Source organism: Mastigoproctus giganteus, chromosome 4 (assembly GCF_048544385.1).
Source record: "Mastigoproctus giganteus isolate SK-2022 chromosome 4, ASM4854438v1, whole genome shotgun sequence".
In the NCBI taxonomy this organism is placed as follows: domain Eukaryota; kingdom Metazoa; phylum Arthropoda; class Arachnida; order Uropygi; family Thelyphonidae; genus Mastigoproctus; species Mastigoproctus giganteus.
The window spans coordinates 40,992,126-41,012,193 of NC_143578.1; the positions used below are offsets into that span (position 1 = coordinate 40,992,126).

At 37.4% G+C, this 20,068-nt stretch overlaps 1 protein-coding gene across 1 annotated transcript; it reads right to left on the bottom strand.

Annotated features, from left to right (window-relative positions):
• Nucleotides 1-16,081: 16,081 nt before the first annotated feature.
• On the bottom strand, nt 16,082-19,949 carry LOC150086649 (uncharacterized). The gene is made up of 5 exons (XM_090371494.1): nt 19,865-19,949; nt 18,006-18,191; nt 17,367-17,467; nt 16,957-17,190; nt 16,082-16,372 (listed from the first exon to the last, which is right to left on the bottom strand). The coding sequence occupies exons 1-5, from the start codon at nt 19,901-19,903 to the stop codon at nt 16,096-16,098; spliced, it is 837 nt and encodes a 278-aa protein (XP_090227620.1). The 5' UTR covers nt 19,904-19,949; the 3' UTR covers nt 16,082-16,095.
• Nucleotides 19,950-20,068: the final 119 nt, after the last annotated feature.

Genomic DNA, 20,068 nt, shown 5'->3' on the forward strand with positions numbered 1-20,068 from the left:
ACTCATGTGCAGCTATTGGTGGATGACGTTTTTCACAGACTCTACACTATTTGGAGCTCTGCAGCTAGTTCTTTGAGGCTAATACGGCGATATTCCAGGATTAATGTCTCAATTTTTGCAACACTCACTTCTGTTGCAGCAGTTGCTGGGCGTTCTGGGATTTCTTCATCACGCAATGCGGTTCTTCCACATTTTATGTGTAACAAAACTGTAACCTGAGCAGTCTTCTTCATAGGAACAATTTCTTCTTAGGTTGCTTTAGGTGTGTTCTTTTGCAGAAAGAGGAACCGAATCACTGATCTGTATTTCACGTTACCCATTGACACTTCTCTCCATTCAGTGCTGCAAAGAAAAGAAAAATGAATTGTCAGTTTGAAACCAAAATAAGTGTGGATGCTATAGAGATTTCAAGGGATCAAACAAACAAAAAAATCATCTTTTTTTTTTAACCCACCTTGTTGAATTGTTAGTAGTTGAACAAAGGTTTTAAAAAGCAAAGAGAAGATGTCCTTGATGATACACCAAGCAGTCCAATCATCTTATTAACATTTTAACTAGTCTTGTATGATAATTGAACTGCTTGGTGTATCATCATCAAGGACATTTCTACCTCTTTAAAATTCTTTGTGGAGTCAAAAAGTCTTACCCTTGACATTACCGCATTCCCACAATCTTCTTTTATCAAACCAAACGTCTCAACTGAAGAATTAACTTCCCGCAATTAAGCCTCAAACTTCTTGATCCATGATACTACTATTCATCACAGCTGATAGCACAAAACTGACCAAACGACCTTGAAAGCACTGCTGACAGAATAATAATAATAAATAAAAATTTAAAAAAAATGTCAGGGCTGCCCAAGACAGAACTTATAAGACCATGTGCATTATGTTCATAAATTGCGTGTGTTCTCTGGTCGATTTGTTTGTTTTGTTGGACGAAAAACTGGAGTTTCCGGGTAAAAAAACCTTGCTGTCCACGCCTGACAGCGACTAACTCAGCCTCGGTATAAAAAAAAGCCCATAAAAGTTCCTCTCTTCATTGACGGGATTCGAATCCAGGTCTTTCCGACCCGGTGTGGCAGATGGTAGTTATAACCACTATGCTGCTCGGAATAATTACACATTCATATAGTAACTTCAGCGCCTTACCTTTTATTCCCCAGCCAACCCAGTGATTCGCGTAAATCGTCCCAATAAATGTTCTTACCTTTCCAGACACATACACAACTTGCGAGATGAATGTTAAAGAGCAATCAAGCATAACTCCCAGCCATTTTAATTTCCTTGCGAAAGGTAGACGCATCTCATTTATTTTCACAAGTGGGATCTTTCGCTTGAGAAATGACGCTTAAAAACCATTGTCCTTGTTTTAGTTCCTGTTACAGTTAACTTGTTTAACCTACAACACTTACTAAGCTTGTGTAAAATGTGTTGTGGCCAGGTTTCTAGTTGCATCCGTGAATTGCCAAAAACCTTAAGCAAACCAATCCTCCAGAACTAAGTTCCAGATTAACGGTCCAAACCGATTCTTTTGAGGTCACTTCTCATACAATCCAACCAACCAATCAACGACTTGAAAGTTATCATATGGTGTGTATATAGTCCTTCACCACTATAAAGATCTCGGTTAAGTAGCCTGCTAATCGCAACATCAGGAGGATACTGTTCCACTGAACTGAGTCAAAAGCTCTTTAAAAATCAATAAACACTTCAAGGACATACTTACTATTCGACACTGATATATGGTTCCGCAATATCAGAAGCGCATCCTCTGTCCGGCGATATTTTGTGAATCTATATTGCTTGCCAGCCCAGCGCAAGTTTTTTCTGTACAATCCATGATCCTTCTCTTAAGCATTCTCTCGAAACATTTTCTAATCCAGAAAGAGAGCGACAGATTGAAGAGATCGAGGATCATTTTATTTATTTATTTATTTATTTATTTTATTTTATTTTTTTGCTCACATGGTTCCTTCAATAGGAGTTTTAGCAAAGCATCCTTCCATGGTAAAGAAAAGACTTATCACGTAGACGACTCTAAAAGATCTCAAGAAGAATCCCTGGTACCAACCGATGGACCCGTTTAATGACCTCTCCTTCAATAAAGTCTATCCCTGGGCATTTATTAATCCTTACACACTGCATCGCTGAACTCGTCCAAACTAAAGGGATCATCATTCTGTACTCTAAAGTAAGCATTCAGCCTTTTCATCAACACATATTACTCTCCATCTTGATTAGAGGCAGTATCTTCAATCAGATCATCCAAAATTGAAGACACTTCCCCTCCATGTCGTAATTTCGTCCTGAACACTTCCAATGGAGTACACAAAGTTTATCAAACCGTAACAGGGATATTTAATGATTTTGTAATAACTTAGAGCAAAACTGAGGAGAAATTGTTAAAGTTAAACATAAGAAAGGCGCCCGGTGTGGATGGGATCTATCCAGTTATATTAAAGGGGGCGGAAAAGAAAGTAAGCAAACCCTTAGCCATAATTATAAAAGCTTCCTTGGACTCAGAAGATGTGCAAATGTATCCCCAATTCACAAAGGGAGATCTCAGGGTGACACGAGTAATTACAGACCAGTTAGTTTAACTTCTGATCCAGGGAAAATAACGGAGTCACTCGTTAAAGATGCATTGCAGCATCATCTAGACAAGGCTGCAGTAATAATTCAGACACAGTACTTTGTATAAGGTTTGTTAAGGGAAAGATGGATGCAAGAAATAATTTTGATATCATATACTTGGATTTCAGGAAAGCTTTTGACTCTGTTGCGCATGGAAGACTATTGTACAAATTGGAGCAGAATGGTATTAAGGGTAAGTTGCTACAATGGATAAAAGGGTGGTTGAGTGGAAGAAGACAGAGCGGTAATCAATGGACGCTGCTCTTCGTGGACTAATGTTATTAGTGGAGTCCCACAGAGTTCGGTGTTGGGTCCACTGTTGTTTTCTATATTTATCAATGATATTGATGAAGATATATTAGGCTTACCGACGAAGTTTGCAAATGATTCAAAGGTTGGCAGGGTTGTTAATGACAGTGTGCTACTGCAACAGGATATAGAAAAGTTGGGCAGATGGTCTGAGAAGTGACGACTGAAGTTTAACATTGACAAATGAAAAGTGCTGTATATGGGTAAAAGTAACCCCAGAGAAACGTACCAACTGTGTGGTACTACACTTAAGATGGTAGAAAATGAAAAAGACCTGGGAGTAATTGTGCAGTCAGATATAAAATTTTCATAGCAGTGCAGACAAGCTGCCAGAGCAGATCATGGGGTATTGTCAATGATGTATAGGAATTTTGCTAGTAGGGAAAAGGAGGTAATTATCCCTTTGTATAAGGCAATGGTCAGACCACGCCCTGAGTACTGCGTACAGGCGTGGAGGCCTCATTTTAGGAAGGATGTAGAGTTGCTTGAACGAGTGCAGAGAAGGGCAACAAGGTTGGTGAGGGAAACGAAGAGGTCCTCTTACCAAGAAAGGCTTAAGTTCTGCAAATTGCAGTGTCTGGAGACTAGGCACCGGCGAGGTTTTTTTTTTTTTTTTTGGTAGTTGTTGACGCATCGGCTTCTGTGGCCATAATGCACCTCCCAAGGTTTTTGCAGTACTGTACTTTGATCCATGCCCGAGGCGGGATTCGAACCCGCGACCTTTGGGTTGCCAGGCAGGCACTTTACCCACCCGGCTAGCCCGGTCGGCACCCGTGAGGTTATCTGATTGAGGTGTATAAGGCCTTGAATGGGTTGAGCACACTGAATTCTGATGGGAATCTTCCTCTTGCTCAGATTACGAACCTGAGAAGGCATAAATTCAAATTGAAGAAAGACAGTTGTGGAATAGATGAGCGGAAAGTTGCCTTTAGCAACCTCCAGTAGGAGACTGCATCAAAAGAAGAAGAAGGATGTGTGAAATGTTTTTTTTTTTTTTTTTGGCTGATGCTACATAAGCTTGCTTTTTTGCATCGCATGCCTCCTCTACTACTACTACTGCTACTGCTACACCGTGTTCACATCATATATTTGGGTCTTGCCAGTATATATACAACCACCTTATATACAATATATACAATTAACCACGGTTTGTCGTTATCTATGATGTAACACCGATCTTCAGGGAGTTAATTTTGATTTCTCTATCCTGCACACGTTTGCATTCCGTAGCTACCGATATTCTACAAAAAGTACATTAATCTCTTCCCCACAGTTTTGCCACGAATCTGCAATCTTCTGATCTAAAACGAGAAAATATCCTTTACTCGACAGAGCCAAATGGTCGGCGCCGGAGTACTGTAGCACACGCTTTTGAGATGACCATGGTTTGAGTTCGCTTAACTCCTAAATACAGTAATGATTGTATTCGTTATCAAAAGTGATTAGTGTAAATTCCTCCGATTTATGAAAGCAATCTTGAAATTGTTTCGAGTAAAATACACATTTTTTAGATTACTTTGTAAGAAAAAAAAATGTTAAATGTTATTTATTAGGGAAAAAATTACTACGAGGACTTCTTTTATGATAACTATTTTAATTTCCTGTTAAAGAGCTTATCAGAGTCATAGCTGAAATAATTTTCATGCATAGTGCAGGTATCAAATATTTTTGCTAGTTTCATCCTAAAAATCATATAATCACAGCCAGGTCTTTTCAATCGGATACCCAGATGCAACGCACCAGAAAACTGAAAAGGTCAATTGAAAAGGAACTATTGAAAAGGTCCCCAATTCAAAGGGAACCTCTCAGCCCCTACAAAGACACGACACCGGACAGACACAAAATTAAGACTTGCACTCGGGTTCCCTAAACTCCACGACCGGCCCCAATTATAATAACATACAGTAATATAATTTTCTCCTCAAAATGGAATGGAACTTTTTGTCCTCCTACCATTCTGTGAGAAATGAGAACAAAACCCAGAACTCGAACATGGTATACTTAAACCGGAAAACTCTGAATCAAACCCAGAGAAGTGGCAACTTTACCTATTAACATCTTTTTGATATACAACATTTCTATAATAGCTCTTCAAAATGTGGAGATTACACATGTTTCGTTATTACATGTGAAACACGAGCCGAATATTCGATGAGTCCATGCTTGAAGGTTTTTCTCACGGTAACTTACAGTGTGACCTCCAATTTGCATGGGGACAGTTCTCGGTCCTCTTTCCTGCTAAGTTTTCTCACGTTCAAGCCAAACCGACCAGTGAAATCTCCTGCAGGAGATCTGGACTGTATAGAGGATTCTTGTAATAAACTAACTCCCTTGGGGGTTCTAGAAATACGGCTGCTTTCTTACATCCATCTACACCATTATCAAGGGCTATAAAGTGATTAGTGAGAGGGCTATTTCCATCGTTATCATTCACTTCCGTACACCCACTTTCCCCTCCTCTTTACACACCTTACTCGACCCCCCGGAGAACAGTGAAACTGAACACTAAAGTTGCTTCTATCCCTTTGACGTTTCTGGTAACCAATTTGCGTGAGAAGTTGTCTGGGCTTCTAACAGTTCGAAGTGCTTGGCAAAGGTTTTATATCGATACTTGTTTTACAATAGCAAATACACGATATACAAACAAGACATTTAAATTTAAACGCAAAAAAAACACTGAAATTAATATATATTTTACAAAATTAAATAGTTTTGATACCAAGGAAGAAAATAAGCACAACATTTCTTACACCAAACTTGAGGGTATAGAAATATATTCGTTTGAATTGACCGTGATTCAAGCTCATCCGACTGCTAAATGCAGTGCTGTTCTTGTATTTTTTTCTAGTGAAATTCCTCTAACCCTATGTGGCGGTTTCCGAGTATAAACAAAAAAAATAAACAAATAATAATAAAATAAATAAAATATAAAATAATATTAAAGTATTGGTAATGTAGACGTTTTGTATCTGCTCTGAGATTTCGTTATAAAGACAAACTAATAGAAAGAAGAGGCAAAATTAAGAATGCAAATAATGTTAAAATAAATAGTTTTAAGAGTTCAAATTTAGCTATAAATTTGAACTCTTATGACTTACAATAATCTTAAACATGTGCAGAACGTGAACTCAAGATTTTTCAGAGATTAATTTATTAAGTGACTAAACTAATTAAAGATTATTTTCTCAGTTAATTTTAACTCGTGGAACTATATCAACTTTTGTGCATTATTTACATTCTTAATTTCATATTTTTTTTCTTTCTAATAGTTGATCTTGATAACGAAATTTCATAATGGATCCGATGGAGTTGATGGATTCTGGGAATTCAACGTGACGCGCGTGATATAGGAAATATTTATTTCCGCTCTTGTTTTTTTAAAAAACCATTTAATTTTGCAAAATATGGGTGGAGTCCAATATTTTAATTACTTTAAATTTAAATTGCCAATCCCTAATCTTTCACACAACATAAACCAAGCATTCTTTTATACGTAATACATAAAACAGTTTTAGATAAAATAATTAACTTAAAATTAAATAAACTAATCTGCCTGATTTTTAAAATAAAATGATAAGCGTAATTTTTTAAGAAAATAATCCATCTAATTTATAAATAAAATACATATAATTTATAAAATATGACTAAATTTAATTAATTAATTAAATTATCTTTTTGCTGCAACTTTTTCATAGAGGGCGCAGAAAACGCGAAACTGGAAGAAACGGAAACAAAACCCAGTCACGTGAACAAAGCTGTTAAGCGCTGTCTTTCAAACTCTTTCTAGTCGAGCTAAAACACTCGTTCAACTTGTCACTTCCTTTCCTACTACCATATTTTGTCGACAACGAGTTTAAAGCCTTAATGTATTTTTCCCTCCCACTAAACGTTACTTTATAGTGAAGGAGTTAAAATCCCTGCTACAATAAATGCAGGGAGCGGCAAATGAACGCGCCTGAGTAATTATGTTTCTATTAAATTCTGTTCGCTTCAAAAGACAGATCTTGTATTTCAACCCTATCACATTTAGTAGTTCGTGTTCATTTACCGTTAACTCCATATATTTCATTAGGAGACAGCACGTGACTCGAGCTTTTGTTCTTTTATTCGCCTGTTTATTCCTGGCGTCGCGCTGTACTCAATTGAAATCAAAGGCTTTGGCAACTTAAAATCATAAATTAAAACTGTTATATTTGATAGAAACAAAAATCAAAAATGTAAGGACAATTTTATTATAAATCTTGTAAGAGATATTGTAAATAAATAAATTACTAGCGCCACATGTGGACAATTTTAAAACTAACTACAAAACATTGTTATCAGACGTTTATTTTTTTCAAGAGCAGGTGCATAGAGCTTTTGATCTTTTAATACATCCTGGAGATGATTATTCCTGGAGAGTGACGAATTAAATGGTAAATTAAATTGCATTTGATAGAAGCGAAAATAAAAAACAGGAAAGTGGCAATGGCAATTTTACTATAAATTTCGTAGGAGATACGTAGTCATCATTATAAATAAACTACTAGACAATTTTTAAGCTGATTACAAAAAATTTTTTACCACATTTTGATTTATTCGAAATTCCAACCGGAGAGTGGCGCTGTACGTAATTGAAGTTAAGGGCATGATAAAATAAATAATTATCGACTTAAAATGATAAATTATTTAACAGAAACTTTTATTTTTAATCATGACGTAATGGGAATTTTACTATAAATATTGTAAGTGACGTCATCATTATAAATAGACTGGTCGCGCCACACGTGGACAATTTTAAAACTCACTATCAAACGTTCGAGATGTTTATTTATTGAAATTCAATAAAAATAAATACTTTTCGAGAGTATAAATTTTAATTATAAATAAAATTCCGTTATTTTTAAAATCATCTTTGTATTGATATTTCTTCTGCAAATTTTTATAAAAAAAAAAGCTTGATTGCTCAATTCAACATTAATTATATTGATTTCATGTAAACTAATTATATTAATTAAAGTTAATGAAATAAGTTAAAAATGTCTTGCTCTGATGAAAGATTTGTGAATACAAGGTGCGGCTAAAATGAAACGAGGATTGAATGAAATGAAACGAGAATAAAATGAAATGAATACTTACAAACGCTTTGCTACTGCGCATGTCAACAACATTCATATCGTGCTGTAGCTGGTTTTTAACTGAAGAGATAATTTTTTGCTTCGTTGCAATCCGGGTACGTTTTGGGTGAACTGTGTGTGTGTGTGTGTGTGTGTGTGTGTGTGTGTGTGTGTGTGTGTGTGTGTGTGTGTGTGTGTGTGTGTTTTAATCCTTTGGCGGACAAACGAGTGATCGCAATTTAGAGCAAAGAATTGTCATTAAATGTTCAGTAAAACTCGGTAAAAATGGTGCAGATACGTTGGAGATGTTACGGAAAGTGTATGGTGATGAAGCCATGAGTTAGTCACGTGTGTGTGCAAGTGGCACAAATGGTTCAGAGAGGGACGGGAAGATGTCCATGACGACAAAAGATCGCCAACTTCAACGACAGACGAGAATATTAAAAAATTCGAGAGATCTTGCGTCAAGACCATCAGATTAGCATTTGACTAACAGTTGCACATTGACAAAGAAGCAGTGAGAACAATTTTGACAGAGCGGTTGGGCATGAGAAAACGTGTGGAAGTTTTCAGTGCAAATTTGGGGAAAATTAGTGGAACTCCCGACTTTTGGGATTCAGTGATAACATAAGATGAATCCTGGGTCTTTCGGTATGATCCACAAACCAAGCGTCAAAGCATAGAGTGGCAAACTCCCTCTTCTGCTTTTCAAAGAAAGCAAGAATGTCTCGATCGAAGATCAAGTCCATGTTCGTTGTTTTCTTTGATAGTCCTGAATTTGTCCCACCATATTAGACACTATACATTGAGTTTTTAGGAAGATTTCGTCAAAAAATTCGGAAGACAGGGCCCAATTATTGGCGGACAAATGGTTTTTGCATCATGGCAATGCGCTGTGTTATTCCTCTGTCGCAGTGACAGAGTTTTTAACGAAAAACAAGATCACAACACTGGAGCACCGCCTTATTCTTCAGATCTGGCGACGTACGACTTTTTTTTGTTCCCGAAAATTATAATCCACCTCAAAGGATTTGAGGACTTAGCAGATTTGAGAACTTAGCAGACATTCAGAAGAACACAATGCTGCAATTAAAGGCGGTATCTTCCAAGGACTTTCGCTGCTGTTCTAGATCCTGGAAATCGCGAATGGAGCACAGCATAGATGTGGCTGAAAAGTACTTTAAAGGGAACAAACATTTAAATTGCTGTATTTAAAATAATAAATGATTTTAAAAAATATTTCGTTTCTTTTTGCCGCACCTTGTATTAATGGGGAGGATGCACAATGATTGTTAAAAGCAGTGAGTTGCGCAGTTCTGTCGTAAGATGGCCTAATCAAAACATTATTTTGCAAAGGCCTAAACAACAAAAGACAAAATTTTTATTTTGTCTACACTGGTAGACAAAATAAAAACACTACTGCTTTACACCAGTATTTTAAGTATAATTTTAAATTAGGAAGTAAAAATACGTCTTCATTTAATTAGGAAGGTTAAAAAAAATAACCTTCAAATAAATTACATCTCCAAAAGTTATTTTGTCATTTATTAAAAAGATGAGACGGTAACTAAATTGCATTTTATTCTTTTGACGATGACATTACATCTCCAAAAGATAATTAAAAGTAGTCAGGACAACTTGTTGTGAAGGCAAAATATCCATCAACAAGACTTCATTTGATTTCTGCAACTATGGCAGCAATTATTTCTTGTGTTCTCGTTGTGGATCATGCGTTCAGATTTGGACAAACAGTGTCTTCGCAACAAAAACATTGAGACGAACTACAGGATGCTAATGAATGAGGTGCCATTGGTTCCAAATTCTCTTCTGAACGTTGTCAACAACGGAACCATGTTTCACATACAGAGCAGTTTTAACCTTTGAAGACACGAATCTTTCATCAGTCCACCTGCTTATGTTTTGGGTGTAAAATAAAAAAAATAATAAAAGCTGTTGCCTCTTCATAAAGACGTCATCGTTTTCATCACATCCGGTTTTCGGAACCTAATGTATCCTGTTCAGTGTTGCTAATTTTTTTTCTCTTTTTTTCTGTTATGATTTGAAGACATCTGTTAAATACACAACCACCCCAAGACCACTCGACTCCACGAAGCCTTCCAGCGTCTGTAAATATAACTGGGCGTGACCTACCACACCTATTTGTTCTTTAGGAGATTATGGAGAACACATACGCGATAAAAATGGTACAAACGCTTTGTAAACCGCTGCCGCAACCCTGACCTTCTCCTCCCTGGGTCCTTCTCGCTTCCCTAAAAGTAACTTGTCGGATTGTTCCAAGGACCGAGGCGTCGCATTGTTACTTATTCTGTGGATGCTTGTCGACACGGATAGCGCTTTCATTGAGTCTGTTCGTAGGGAGAAGCAGCAGCCTTGGGCAAGCTGCGGGGGTTACCGTTTGTCATTAGTTTCGTGACGTACGACCTGCCGGGCAAAGGCTAAATAAAGGCGGACGAGTGCTAGCACCCCCTTGGTTGTTCGGTAGCCGTGGAGCAATCGGGGGATCTTTGCCTACGATAAAGAGGCTTACGAAGCGTCATTTCACTTGGGTCGTACGTGCGTCTCTCTCTTCACCTAATGATTACTCTGATGGGAGGGAGGATCTTTTCGTTGTCCGGGGACTTTTTCCTCCCCCACTCTTTCTACAGAAGGGTCCGACCCTGCAGGTGTGCCTCCAGCGGGAGACAAGCGAGCAAAAGCTGGCACCAGGCAATTTCATCTCCGTTGGTGCTTCTTTAACTACACTCCCCCTTCTGTTTCTTCCCTCGTTCCCCCTTAACAGCAGTCTGCCGGCCGGGACACTTCAAAGTGTACAGGATACAATACGTTTCGCGATCCCCAAACATCAAGTTCAGTCCATCCCACTTGGGGGTTTGAGGCGGAGAAACACAGTTTCGTCTATGCATGATCATGACATTAAGTGCTGCTCAAAGGCATAGGTAAGAAGGGCCCTTGCAGCCATCCTTTCTCCTGATCATCGCCCATCGTAGTTGAATGGAGGCAGGTCATGACAGTTGGGTGAATTATGGGACTCGTATTTATGCATTAATGTTAACATTGCTTCTACAGACTTTTCCTTTGGTTTCTGCCCGATAGGGAGGATTAGTTCGCATATTTACGAGAATTGACATTTTTTTTTTTTAAAGATGCAGGCAAAACTGAGGTCTCACAAGACTATTTAAATTCGACAAAAACTCTTAATTTGATGTTAATTAAAAATCCTTATTTTAACTTGAACGAAAATTTGTATTTGACTTGTACAAAAATTCTTATTTAACTCAGACAAAAATTCTTAATTTAATTTTTTTTGATCGCCTCGATCAAAAAAAAAATTAAAAATGGGGTTCGAATCATGTGACTGCTAAATAAGGTAGTGTTCTTGTATTCTGTGTCTTGTAAATTCTTTTGAAGCTATGTGACAACCTCAGTAGTATAAAAGGAAAATTAAAGGGTTGTCATTAGCCATACGCACGAGCTTATAACTTCATCACTTAAATGTCCACTTCAAGAAATAACAAACCAACCGAAAAATACATGCAGTTAGAGACACAATATACCGACCCCTCATAGCCTTAGTTGCTTTGGCGCTTAACGAAGCGCGAAAACACGCACCTAACATTTGTTCTACCATAAAATCTACGATAACGAATAATAAATTTAAATAAATAAATTTTCTGTTTATACTCAAGTATAACCAAACGGTCAGAGGAGTTCACGAGATAGACAGAATACAAGAAACAGCACCGTATTTAGCTGTCACAGGCTTGAACCCCTGTCACTCGAGGCACGTGTACTTATGCAACCGCGCGCCTGATGTACATATTGTAAGAACAAATGACTTTTAGGAACATTCCTCCTCCCCACACCGGGTGGAAAAGACCTGAGTTGGAATACCGTCGATCACGAGAGGAATTTTTTATGGGTCTTTTTCCCAACGTGGCTGAGTTAGTCGGTCCCAGGCGAGGGTATTGTGGTTTTTTATCGCTCCCAAAATTGCACTGGGTCAATTGCTCGAATCTAGGTCAATTGCTCGAAGGTATACCCATTTGAACCATAGAGAAAGCCATACCACCTATCGTTAGTCATCATCTGTTTGGCCATAACTTACCATATCATACCTTCATTCACAATCTACTGTTGCCAACCTTGTGGACACACTTCAGGAATGAAAATGCCTTAAACGACAGAACAACTCGATGTCTTGTTCTCTTGAAAAGCTGCCAATCAAGGACATTTTTAATAAGAACGCAGGATCAACACCATAAAATTTTTCCTTTCTGAAAACTTCAAATACTGTATTGTCACAAAAGACCATTTTCCCGTCCATCCAATGGATGTACCAGGAAGGGTTACACTCTTGGAGATTATCTTAATGCCATTGGGCTCTCCATGAACAAAGAGAAAAGCTCTTAGGTTACTTTTATCAAGAAGAGATGCATCAATGACGTAATCAATAAAACTTTCCAATTCAACGAATCTCTCGACATAATGATTTATGTCAAGAGATCGACAATATTTAACAAAACGATGATTTTTATGCCAGAATTAAGAATTAATAATTGCCAGATTTTCATTGGTCAGATTTTAATGAAATTTTGGAAGGCTCGATAAATCTTTCTAAAAAATCTAAATATAAAATTCCGTCTATTGACTGTTGAGTTAATACATGCGAACGGACGGACGGACAAAGAAATAATAATATTACCAGATTTAAATTGGTCTAATTTTAATGAAATTTGGTATAGCTCAATAAATATTTTAAAAAGGTACAAATATAAAATTTAATGAAAATTTGTCCATTTGGAGTTGAGTTGTTACATGCGAACGGACAGACAGAAATGGTGAAGACAATTAGCATAGATGCATGAGCCTAAAAAAGGCACAAAATTAACAATTAATTTTTCGATTATATTTCTTTTACTATTAATAGCGTTAATACTATTAACACAAAAGTATTAATAGAGTTGATTTCTCGACACCGTATTTACTCATCAAATTCACATTTAACGAGCACAGGTAAAAATCAAAATCGATTATCCGAAGTAATGTTTGGTTCGGATAATCGAGGTCCGTTGTATCGAATTTTACTGCACATTAGCATGAAACAATTGATGCTTATTTAGTACCCAAGAGCGCCAAAACTGAATATCTAGTCTTTTATGACGTCAGTCCTTAAGTCTTATTCCTTCCATCCTTCGTATTAGCCTTTTCTGTTTTCCATACTTGTACAATTCAGCGTGCAAATTTTCACGATGAAAGATTTAAGTGACTTTAAATATGGCATGGTCCAATAACCATTGGACCATTATTTGGATCAATGGTTATTGGACCATTCTGATAGAGGCAGAATAGTCCAATAACCAAATAAAATCCAGCCAGTATATTAGAGTACATTTTAATAATTTTATTACGAACTACAGTTCTTAGAACTTCTCATACGTTATTTATAATTTCCTCGTACCCAGTTTTCTTGTAATTACTGAGAGTCCTGCAGCGACATCTGTTGATAGACATTAGGCACTACAAGAACGTTACAAGTTATCATAAAATCCCATTAAAGTTGACATTTATATCCTCATATACAGTCCCGACTGCACCACACAGGTGTTTAAAACATATTGTTTGGGATTATGGTAAAAACGTCATTATTTGGTACTCTGACAAGACAATATACAAGTGGTGGTAAAGCAGTTTCAACCAAGTGTTACCTGAGGAAACCCGCTCTCCGTAGGTGGTCGCAGCAACTTAGCGTTCAGCGGGGGGTCCATACGCCACCGACTTGCTGTTAATTATAGTTTTTGGAATAATTTACAATTCGAAGTTCTTGTTTTGTGTGTGTGTGGAGGTTTTTGCTTTTATTGTGTGTAGCTCTTTCAAGGACAACCACCGGGGTGGTAAGAAACATTCTTAAGTGTTTTCCCCCTACATTTCCCAATAGGTTTCAACTACGTAAGGGAGATGGAAAATATCGAGTGAAAATGGGGAAATTTGAAGATGATTTTCATCCCCCTTTTTTTTTTCGGCACTTTGGTGCTTCATCAACAACCTATTGTTGAACAGACCCAGATCACAGGTGACCGCTTGTTAGTGGTTGGGTTAGTGGTTTCCGACGAAGGATTTCGTGGCGTTGAGTCAGACGCAGTTAACTTTGACAATAAAGCAACGCCATATTGGTAAGCGAAAAAGACGCGTACTATCCCTGGGGGTGGTGACCCAATCGGTGATCGGATTTACTCTGGTGCGTAAACACCTAGTGACTCTTGGGGCTTCCGGTTTTGCCGATAATAGTCTTAGGAGCGGCGGAGCTATTTCTCATTACTATACTTATTGGCCAAAGAGACGCGACCAGCTGATCCGAAAGAAGGGCGGCATTATTAAATAGCAGGGTCGGAACTGTATTCTATCAGACACTTCCCTGCCTCCTGCAGTATGGTGCTTGGGAAAAGGCTATTCTAGAAAGACTTAAATTTAATCCGCGAAATTAAAAGTCTATGGGGAAAGTAGGGTGTTTCCGGGAACCCAAGATATTTTTGTATAAAATTTACTATATTTTATACACTTACTGGCCAAAAAATTATAAACTTTTTTGCAATGAACTGTGCATCAGAATAGAAGGTTCAGCGTGCAGCAACTGACTGAAAAATTCAGTTTAGGCAAAGAAAGATCCATTTTCTACAGAACTATGCAGCCGGAGTTGAAGAATCTGGGATTTGGTAGTCGTGTGCCTATACGAAAGCCAGTTCGTTCTGTAAAAATTCGAAAGATTCAACTGGTGGCGCCATCAAGAATGGACTGTGGAACAATGGAAAAAGATCATGGGTCTTACAAGTCTCGATTAACACTTTTGTTTTAACAAATGGTAGGGTTAAAATGTGGCCATCATAAAGCCATCATGCAGATTGTCTTGTGTTCACTACTCAAGCGGCTGGATTCATCCATACCGTTCGAAGGTCGTATTACTTCCAATAAACGCCATTCTGGTGAACTGCACCAATTTTAACCAGGATTGTGATGGATTTTTTCCCGACGACAACTCAACCATCCACCCTGCAAAAATTGTACCTGAATTGATATTGGAACGTTCCCAACGTCTACCCCGGCCTCCTACTTCTCAACATCTGAAACCAATTGAGAATGTCTGGGATATATTGAAAAGGGCAGGTCGGCTTCGCTGTTCTCTACCGACCACAACACATCAGCTGACAATCCTGATGGAAGACTGATCAAATCTGAAACTAGATTCCAGCAAACATCTAGTGGAATCCATGCCACAAAGCGCACGGGGTGAAATTCGTACAAAAGATTACTATTAGATATTGAATAAAAATGTCGAAATTTTTGGCCAGTGAGTGTATATCGACTGTCTCTGGTCGATGTGGTTTTAAATTTTCGTTTATTAATAAGCATGCGCATTCCAGTTTTGTGTCGGATGCATGATTCATAAACTATGTTGTTTCAAAGTCATTCTAAAGCATGAATTAAAATTGTATTTATTTTCAAGATAGAATTTTTATGTATTTTTATTGATCATCTTACCAATATTGCTATAAATGTATTTTTCATTACTGAATGAACATGCGCAGTTTCTTTTTTACTGGATGCACAGCCCCGGTTCTGTCTTTACTTAGCAGGGGCATTGTTTGACGGAAGAGCTTGAATAAAAACTGCAGTGAGATCTAATTTTGCCTTTGTACGCCTGTTGGGAAGGGGATTGTCAGTATACGAAGTGGGGTGAGTCAAAGTACACCACAGGAAAATTAGCTGTAGAATCCCATTAGTCTCTCCCTGTACAATACAATCTAGCCGCAGAAAAATGGGCAAGAATGGCGCATAAGGGAGGACTTTTTGTGTGGGATATGGTCAAAAAATCAATTGAACAGATGACCTCAAACGTGTTCTCTCTAAAGAAAAACACCAAATACATCAAGAACTTTGAATTCATTACCTTAGCATCATCTTTTACTTATAAGATTTATTTATTTATTTTTGTAAACTATCCTGAGGATTTTAACTACTCTGCGCCATTTTTTTTTTCTTTATAATACAAATGCTTCACCACTAATCAGAATTCCTGGTGCTATCTCAAAGTTCTTCAACACTGTCGTCGACTCTTCGAATTGGACTTCTGAGGATTTTTCGATATTTCCTTCGCAGGGTTTCTCTTTGTTTTTGACACTTCGATTTCGATCATCCGTTAAAGGACTGCTGTTGTTGGACTTTGGTCGAATTCGTATCACTCTAGGAGGCCGAGACTTAACTGGGCGAAGAAGAGCTCTGAAGTTGAAAGCCCCATCATTCTCGTTCGAAATATTTCTAGAAATGGAAATAAATAATCCCATAAACTTTTATTCTTATAAACTTTATTCCGTTATAACGTCAAGGAAAAGTTCTCCAACAAATTTAACCAAACTTGTGGAAAAAGACAATAGACAACTCCACCATATCTTCTAACAAAAAAAAGACTAATTATTTATTCTTATTTTTTCCAGGGCACACCAGACATTGACTATTGGGGGAGTCCCTTTCTTATTTCCAGAATTCCTGTGGTTTCTCTGCAGGTTTACATTTTTTTAATAACTACCATCTTAATCTGCGTACTGTAATTTTTTCGTTTTAATTAATAGTTTTCATGAAGAGTTTTATTTTTTTATTTTTATTTTTAGTGTTATATTGCGTATAATTTATTTTTTTAAGTAAATAAAATGTAAAATTAATCATACTAAAAAAAAATGAAAATCTTCGCATCGGCGAGAGGGAGGCGCCATCAGTCAATGTGGCCTAGGTACGCCATCACCCTTGAGCCTGCCCTGTGTTTCTATGTAATGTATCGTAAATTTCAACCGTTCATATGCAGCTTAAGCACTGCTAGCCACTGTATATTTTATGTCTGCACCTACCGATTTTCGTTTATGACTTCGCTGATGAGAGCTGCAGTAGGAGAAAGGCTACATTCCTTTGCTGTGTACTCAGTCGGGTCTAGATGTCTTTTACCACGTTTTTTTGGCTCAGTAGATGGAAAGCTTAATTCAGTATTATCCAGAGAAACGTTTTCAGCACGCTTCATATTTTTTAACATCTCGTCGTTAGGGGGCGTTAGCATCTCCAAAGTCTGTTTCTTTTTCTCTGTTGCGCTATAAATAAAAATAAAACTTTCCTTACAGTGACATTTCTAATCAAATCTTAATTATTATAGTCCTCTTGCCAATAGATGGCGTAAAATAATTTTCAAAAATGTAAAAATTAAACACCACATTTTATATTAGACCATTTAGGATGCAAGTTTTTTTTTAAATAATCTATTACTTACGGTGGTGTCATGAAACTCCTGATGGGGGCATTCCAGTCTTCTTGAATTTCTAGAATGCCTTTCATCCTGACAGAAGTGTCTGCGAAATTATCTTTTAACATCTGAATAGCAAAGGACATATGATCAGTAAATCTCAATGATGCTTCAATTGTCAATGAGAGAGAGAATCTTTCGATATACGAGGTCTCATAATATAGTTCCAGGATTTGTTATTATTATTTTTTTTTATCAGGTGGGAGCGCTGGATGTGGTCTGTTTATTAGACGTTACCCTTTCGTCGGTATTATGTGAAAGTGTGGTGTTCATCGATCGTGTTTTGTAGCCGTTTTTGAGAAAGTAACGTGTTTTAATCGCGTGCTGGAGACGAACGAAGAATTTGTAGGACAGAGGAGAGTAAGGTTTTGTGGGGGACTGGATGGAGAAACCACGCACAGTGGTTTCTCCATCTCTTATGGGAATAGTGCATTCTCTTATGGGAATTGGTACCATTAAATTTCATACTGTTTAATCCTAGACTTTACTGTTGGACTTCGCATTTATTCTCATTTGGATTAATTCAATCTACCATTTTAAACAATAAAAATTAAAATTAAACAACAATTTAGTTAACACGCTCCATAAATGTCCAAAGATACTAACTTGACTTGTATCTTTGAAACCAATGTCATCGAGGGATAAAGGCATTTTCATCTTCATCACAGCGACAGGAACTGTTTTGCAGACAGCGGTAAGGTGAGCTTTTGTGATGGGGGTAATATCTCGCTGATCAATGGGTTCGTTCCATTTTTGCATATGGACACAGACTTCTTGGTTGTACAAATGTACCTAGGACGTAAAACAAACTCTTTGTTGTAGCCAAAAACATAAGACACGACTAGTTAAAGCGAAATAAATTTTTATCAAAATCTTAAACCAAAAATGGCTTTTGTTAAGAAGATATTGTATGATTTGTTAAATCATAATTAACCGTTAGATTTTGCTGATATACATCATCAATATTAGTAAAATGATAGTATTCGAATAGCCATATAGTGGCTATACTAATACTTTCATACTTTTGCTGTACTGGCCAAAAAAGAAAAAACAAAGTAGCTACGAAAATGCAATTTATGAACTTCCCTCTTCATGTAGGTTACTAGCCAGTTGACCATCGAATTTCTTCAAACTCTCAGCCTCTACCTGCGGAGGCAACTTATTCCAGTAGTCAACAACTCTGTGGCTAAAAGAAACTTTCTACAATCCATTCTAAACTTGGCCCTTCGTTCTGGAATTCTTTATAACAGGGAAAATTCCATCTTCATTCATTTTACTACCCCTCTTAGAGCCTTATAAACCTCAAGTAGGTTCCCTCTAAGGTGGCTGATTATCAAACTCTGTAACCAACATAATCGAAGTCTTTCCTCGCGTGATCACCCTTTTGCCGATCTTACCATGCGAGTTGCTCGTGTTTGGACACTTTCAAGAAGCTCAACGTCTTCTTTTTTAGATGAGATTTTCATACTTGAACACATTATTCCAAATGCTGTCTTACAATTGCCTTATACAGTGGGATTACGACTTACCAATCTCGACATGATAATGTTAGACAAATCATTGAAGAATGATTGAAGAATCTATGATTTGGCAGTCACGCGACTATAAGAAAGTCACTTCTTTCTGTAAAAATCGAAAGATTTGAATGGAGTGGTGTTGCCAAAGCCAAGGCTGGACTGTGGAACATTGCAAAAAGATCATGTGGTCTAACGAGTCAAGATTTGCAATTTTTTTTTGCATCAGTGGTAGAGTGAAACTGTGGCATGAATGTCATGAAGATATGCATATAGACTGTCTCCTGTCCGCCACTCAAGCGGTTGAAGTTGGTATCATGGTATATGGTATGTTCTGTGGGTACTGACTAAGTCTGTACATACCATTAGAAGGTTGTCAACTCCAGTTAGTAGCTTTCTGTCTTATCTGACTAACTTTTCACCCTTCAGTACTTCGTTTTTACCCAGACTGCAATGGATCCATTCAAGGCAAAAACGCGACTAAATGTCATGCAAAAAATTGTATCTGAATGGTTCTGGGAACATTCCCATGATTTTCAACATCTATCCCGGCCGACTAATTCTCTAGATCTAAATCCAGTTGAGAATGTCTGGGATATGCTGGAAAGGCCAATTCAGCTTCACAGTTCTCTACCGACCATAATACAGCAGCTGATAAATATCCTGATGGAAGAACGATCAAATCTGGTGCTAGACGTCCAGAAACACCTAGTGGAGCTCATACCATAATGTGTATGGGCTATAATTCTAGATTAAAGGTGACCATACTAGATATTGAGTAAATATTTTTCATTTTTTGGCCAGTGACTGTACATTGAATAGACGTATATAATGCAATACGAATAGAATCCGAGGACCTTATTTAGTACTGTACGAATGAAAATCCACTCTTTCAGTATTATTTTTTATTTTATAGGTAAGTTACTTGGTGATAAGTCACATATAACCTACCTGCTGACAAAAATATACAAGATCCACTGCTCGCTGCATCCGATACTTTTGTAAAGCCTCGAATATACTTCGGAATCGCCACCTCTTGAAGTAGATCTGAATGATTCGGGCTGCTCCATCGATAGTACCTATAGTATAACTCAGCATTACTAAAATGTCATACTATGCAAGGAATCATGCTTTCAGAGGAACTTAGAAATGGGT